Genomic DNA, 6,589 nt, shown 5'->3' on the forward strand with positions numbered 1-6,589 from the left:
GTCAGAGTTGAGAATAGGACTAGAAAGCTGGATCAGGGCAGAGAGTAGCTCCCAAATAGGGGAAAAGTATATAAACACCATTAGCTATAAACCCTATTGACCTGACCGAGGGCCATGTCTATTCATATTCAGCACAAGAGTCCGTGCAACCTCTACATCCCTATAGGTCTGAGCTTGCATTCCATGGTCACAGCTAGGAAAGTTCTCAGCTGCACTCATTTCAGGACCTCTCTTCCTCAAATGGCAGAGTGTCTTCAAAGATTGGGGCAGTTTCTACCACTGCTGTTCTACATTGACTTCACATATAAATTAAATGGTTAAATGTATGACTTTTTTTGAACTTTTATGATTTTTGATGAAGACTTTTTAATAACAGATTCAGTAAGATTTTTGATATGTTCATTTTATTATTATATGTTTTTGAAGGAGAGAAAGGGAGAAAGAGATCAAAGTGAAGCTCAGTTTAGGCATACTATAGGGGATTGAATCTGTCACCTTTGGGGGCTCATGTATGCTCGCTTGATGTCCTACCTTCACTCTGTTTCCATGCTTGTTCTTTACTTTTTTTTTTAATTAACCTTAGTTATTATTTTAGTTTTTAGTGTTTTAAGCATCACTAGACAAAGCCAATGCATGAAGCAAATTACTCTTCCGTGTCTGAATTTGTGCTACGGGGACTTTCTAACTCCAGACCAGTACAGCTGTTCCTCCTTGTCTTCGCTACAATGTTTTACGCGACACTTGTTTTGGGAAACCTCCTTGTTGTGTTTACAGTGGTCTTTGATTCTCATTTACAGTCCCCCATGTACTTCCTTTTAGCCAATCTCTCCTTCATTGATTTTGGCTTTTCTACTATAACAGTACCTAAGATGATTTCTGACTTGTCCTCTGGCCACAAAACCATCTCCTTCGAGGGGTGTGTCATCCAGATATTTGTCCTTCATATCCTGGGTGGATCTGAGATGGTACTGCTAGTCACCATGGCCTTGGACCGATATGTGGCTATTTGTAAACCACTCCACTACTCAGCTATCATGAACCAACGGATGTGCATATTGCTTGTGTCTGGTGCTTGGACTATAGGCCTCATCCACTCTGTATTCCAACTAGCTTTAGTTGGCCATTTGCCTTTTTGTGGTCCTAATGAGATAGATAGCTTTTACTGTGACCTTCCTTGGTTTATCAAGCTTGCTTGTAGAGACACGTATAGATTGGAATTTGTGGTGACTGCCAACAGTGGATTCATTGCTGTGGGCACATTTTCCTTACTGATGCTCTCCTATATCTTTATCCTGGTCACAGTATGGAAACGCTCTTCGGATGGATTGTCTAAAGCTTTCTCTACTCTGTCAGCTCACATCACTGTGGTGGTTTTATTCTTTGGACCTTGTATGTTTGTTTATGTGTGGCCCTTTCCCACAGTACCTGTAGATAAGTTTCTTGCCATTTTGGACTTTTTGATTACACCCATTCTGAACCCTGCCATTTACACACTGAGGAACAAGGACATGATGAAAGCAATGAGGAGACTGAGTAGTCAACTCCTGAGTTTGAGGAAGCCCTCCTAAACTCAAGAAAAGTCATGTTTCTAAAGTAGAACCATGTATACAGATGTTTATGAGACTGTGCCTCTTGAAACTATATTGAACTCAACAACTTTAAAACTTGGATAGCTTTATGACATTTATGTTGTGATTATTTGATACAGTTTTAAGGTTTTTAAAATAAAGAAATACAATTTCAAGTATTTTTATTTGTTCATTGATCACTGAGAAATATACATTTGGATTTGAGGGCAGTCTTCCTGTGACATCTGTCACCCACTGATTGCCAGGATTGATTCTGCTGATCTGGCTGGCTAGGTGGGTGTCCCTGTCCTCATTCATCGCTCCACGTGTGTCCCTCCTGAAGCAGCATGCTCAGTTGAAAAAGAAGAAGACAATCTTCCCCAAATAGAGATGGACCAGATCTTTGGTGGAGGGTTTACAAGTAGCTGGGCTCCCCTGCTAGAACCTCCAAAAAAGCTCTTGAGAAATATATATTTTAAAGTATATTATACTTGAGGAGCAACTGATGTATGATTGTATTTCCCTGTCAATTAATTAAAAATATTGTCATATCAAATAATTGCTGGCTCATATTGTAACAGTTATTTTTGATAAGCAAGAAGCTTTGTTAGTTGACTCTGATTTAATGTCCCTTTTTCTATTTTGTATTATGTGTGTTAATAGGTATACTTGGTTATATAAAAATACTTTTCTAAAATAGGTAATTTATAAAAGATTAAGTGCTATTATTTATGCATAAATATAATAATAAATTGGATAAATAAGTAAACTATTTTTATTATTTGATTTTCCATTCTGTATAAACTCTCCAAAAAGTCAAGATTATGTTTTCTTCTCATATTTTAAAAATCCATTATTTTTTAATGTTCATTGAAAGAAAAAGGTAGTAACAAGAATAAGTAACATTTTACAAAAGAGTCTACGAATATACTGGAATTGAAGAAAAATTTAAATAAAGAAAAATCGGATGTAAAATTCCCAACAGAAGATCAAATGCAGCACTGAATAATCAATAATCAAGTACTGTGTGTGTATTTCAGAGTTACAGGGAAATTACAACTAAAAAAGCAGTACAATAATGTTTGCAAAGTATTACTTTTTGATGGAATTCCCCCTAGTCATTTTATATCAAATTCATTATTTTGCTTTAAAGTATCTTTAATGTCAACAGATTCACTTCTATGCATGATTGAAAATAAAAGTAATCCATTATAACTTCTAGCTTCAAAATTAAGTATTCTTTCTTGGATTGAACATGTTGAATTTTCAGTCTTTTTTAGCAAAATTCCTCATGTTGAATTTATCTCCATTATATTTTTTATCATTAAATATTCAGTAATATTACTTTAACTTTTCTTTTTTATCATTTTATTGGAGACTTACTGGTTTACAGTACAACTATTAACATATGGGTACATTTTTGTGATAGGAGTCCCCAGTGCAGCTTCTGGAATGGAAGCTACTAGTTCCATAGCATTCAGTGTTCACTACAATTTGTCCCAGTTTATATCTTGAAATCTCTTGTCTTTGGTTTCAGTCTAATGAAAAAGAACTCTCAGGGAGTGCCCTGGGCCTGAAAATTCACTCCCTGTTCCCCAGGCAAGTCTGCTCTCCTGGTCTCCAGTAAGACCTATTGTATGGCATTGAGGTCTTACTGCTGGCAGGCTATTTCTATTTGCTCCTCCCTTTTCTCTATCCAAAATAATAAGCAAATATATATATAAACAAGATTAGAATTCAGGATTGGGAAGACAGCATAATATTTGTGCAAAAGACTTTTATGCCTGAGGTTCCAAAGCTCCAGGTTCAATCCCCAGCATCATAAAATAGAGCTGAGAAGAAAAAAAAAAAAGTAAGAATTAAAATTTCAGTTACCATTTAGAATAGGGTTTCAAAATAGCACTTAATTTATGATTTCCTCTGTAATTACGTACTATTTGATAAAAAATACTTTCAATACAAAAGATCAGGTGAGTTCTCACACTGTTTTTAACATTTTATTTTACTTACTATTTTTTTTTATTCTGTGTGTGTGGATCTGAGGGTTTGAGCATGTGTTATTTTACCTTTCTGGCTGCCATTTTATTCAGGGATAGAGACACACCATAGTACTCCTCAGAACTGTGGTACTCCTATTGGTGCCAAGGCTCAACCTGGGCCCATGAACATGGCAAAGCATGCACCCTACCTGATGAACTATCTCCCTGGCCTCATTTTAAACTCTTGAGGTTTAATGCAGTACCGAACATCCCTAAGAGTGAGTAAAACTGGAATAGTAAAACTTTAATAAAGTTCATTTTTATTGAAAGAGTATGTCAAAATTAAGTTCTTAAAATATTAAGTCCTTTTAATATAGATATGTGATGTTTGATCTCCTAAGTGTTATTTATTTTTTTATTTTTATTTTATTTTTTTATTTTTGTTCTATTTATTTATTTAGTCCCTTTTGTTGCCCTTATTGTTTCGTTGTTGTAGTTATTATTTTTGTTGTTACTGATGTCGTTGTTGTTGGATAGGACAGAGAGAAACGGAGAGAGGAGGGGAAGACAGAGAGGGGGAGAGAAAAACAGACACCTGCAGACCTGCTTCACCGCCTGTGAAGCGACTCCCCTGCAGGTGGGGAACCCGGGCTCGAACCCGGATCCTTACGCCGGTCCTTGCGCTTTGCGCCACGTGCGCTTAACCGGCTGCGCTACCGCCCGACTCCCAGTGTTATTTATTTTTTTGAGCAGCATTGCAGGCTTTTGTTAAATGTGCCCTCAATGAACCAAATGAAAGATCAGTGAGCAGAATTCAGGAAAAGTAAATTCTATCTCCCCTTTCTACCATTAACAGCATACAAATCACAACCATATATCTTTGTCTACTGGGAAGAGCACTACATTTCATCTCAATTTCTTGTTAGGAAGAAAGACGAGATAACACATGCCAAATTACTCAGAGAAATGGAAACCTATCAGTATTTTCTTTCTTTCTTTTTTCCACCAGGGTTGTTGCTGGGATTCAGTGCCTGCACAATCCACCCTTTCCAGCAGATTTTTCCCTTTCTTCTTTTCATAGAGAAATATACATGGGGGGAGGGGAAGATGAGGAGAGAGGGAGTGTGTGTGAAAGACCTGTAGCACTGCTAATAAAGCTTACCCTGCTCCTGCAGGTGGGGACAGGGACTTGAACCCAGGTCCTTCTGCATGGTAACATGTGCATTGTACCCAGTGCTCCTATAAACTCATTGGAATTTTATAAAAATTATATAAACAGGAAGTAATGTAATTTAGGTATTTAAGCCACAAACTCCAGAATCAGAAACTAGTGATCAAGTATGGAATCTGCCTCTAGCAGAGTGGCTTTTGCCAGCTCTTTCAACTTCAGTAGTACATGATACTAGTATTTCCTTTTTTTCTTTCTTTTTAATTTATTTTAAAAAGGAGACATTAAGAAAACCATAGGATAAGAGGGGTACAACTCCACACAACTCCCACTACCAGAACTCTGTATCCCATCCCCTCCCTGATAGCTTTCCTATTCTTTATCCCTCTGGGAGTATGGACCCAAGGTCATTGTGGGTTGCAGAAGGTGGAAGGTCTGGCTTCTGGAATTGCTTCCCCACTGAACATGGGCATTGACAGGCAGATCCATACTCCCAGTCTGCCTCTCTCTTTCCCTAGTAGGGTGGGTCTCTGGGGAAGCAGAGCTCCAGGACACATTGGTGGGGTTGTCTGTCCAGGGAAGTCTGGTTGGCATCATGCTAGCAGTCTTTTGGTGGTGGGAATGGTGTTTATGTACACTCCTATTAATAATTTGTAGTCATATAAATCACTATTTAATTAATATGAGAGATGAAAAAATGATACTATTATTTCTTTTTTATTTATTTTTATTTATTTAAGAAAGGATAAATTAACAAAACCATAGGGTAGGAGGGGTACAACTCCACACAATTCCCACTACCCAATCTCCATATCCCACCCCCTCCCCTGATAGCTTTCCCACTCTCTATCCCTCTGGGAGCATGGACCCAGGGTCATTGTGGGTTGTAGAAGGTGGAAGGTCTGGCTTCTATAATTGCTTCCCCGCTGAACATGGGCGTTGACTGGTCGATCCATACTCCCAGTCTGTCTATCTCTTTCCCTAGTAGGGTGGGTCTCTGGGGAAGCAGAGCTCCAGGACACATTGGTGGGGTCGTCTGTCCAGGGAAGCCTGGCCGGCATCCTGATGACATCTGGAACCTGGTGACTGAAAAGAGAGTTAACAGACGAAGCCAAACAAATTGTTGAGCAATCATGGACCCAAAGCATGGAATGGTGGAGAAGAAGTGTTAGGGGGATACTCACTGCAAACTCTAGTGTACTTCTGCTTTCAGGTATATATTTTGCAGTAGTTTATGGATATGTGTAAACATATGCTGTCTCTCACAGAAACTGGTGTGTATCTAGGTTTTGGGACTTTGTTAGAAAGTGAACCACCTGAATGTAAATTGGTACAGCCTCTGTGGAGAGCAGTCTGGAAAACTCTCAGAAGGCTAGACATGGACCTTCCATATGATCCAGTAATTCCTCTCCTGGGGTTATACCCCAAGAAGTCCATAACACCCAACCAAAAAGATGTGTATACTCCTATGTTCATAGCAGCACAATTCATAATAGCTAAAACCTGGAAGCAATCCAGGTGCCCAACAACAGATGAGTGGCTGAGAAAGCTGTGGTATATATACACAATGGAATACTATGCAGCTATCAAGAACAATGAACCCACCTTCTCTGACCCATCTTGGAGAGAGCTAGAGGGAATTATGTTAAGTGAGCTAAGTCAGAAAGATAAAGATGAGTATGGGATGATCCCACTCATCATAGAAGTTGACTAAGAAGATCTGAAAGGGAAACTAAAAGCAGGACCTGACCAAATTGTAAGTAGGGAACCAAAGTAAAAACCCTGTGTTGAGGGGTAGACATGCAGCTTCCTGGGCCAGTGGGGGGTGGGAGTGGGTGGGAGGGATGGGTCACAGTCTTTTGGTGGTGGGAATG

The 6,589-nt window shown here is 38.9% G+C and overlaps 1 protein-coding gene across 1 annotated transcript; it reads left to right on the forward strand.

The window, feature by feature from the left end:
- The first annotated feature begins 626 nt into the window (after positions 1-626).
- Positions 627-1,568, forward strand: LOC103112292 (olfactory receptor 4F6-like). Its single transcript, XM_007521697.2, has one exon. It carries the CDS (start codon positions 630-632, stop codon positions 1,566-1,568), a length of 939 nt encoding a protein of 312 aa, XP_007521759.1. The 5' UTR covers positions 627-629.
- The last annotated feature ends 5,021 nt before the right edge of the window (positions 1,569-6,589 follow it).

The sequence above is a fragment of the Erinaceus europaeus genome, chromosome 16 (genome assembly GCF_950295315.1).
Source record: "Erinaceus europaeus chromosome 16, mEriEur2.1, whole genome shotgun sequence".
Lineage (NCBI taxonomy): Eukaryota > Metazoa > Chordata > Mammalia > Eulipotyphla > Erinaceidae > Erinaceus > Erinaceus europaeus.

Excerpts from the sequence above, each read along its gene's own strand:
- LOC103112292 (XM_007521697.2), top strand. The coding sequence starts at position 630 with ATGCATGAAGCAAATTACTCTTCCGTGTCTGAATTTGTGCTACGGGGA.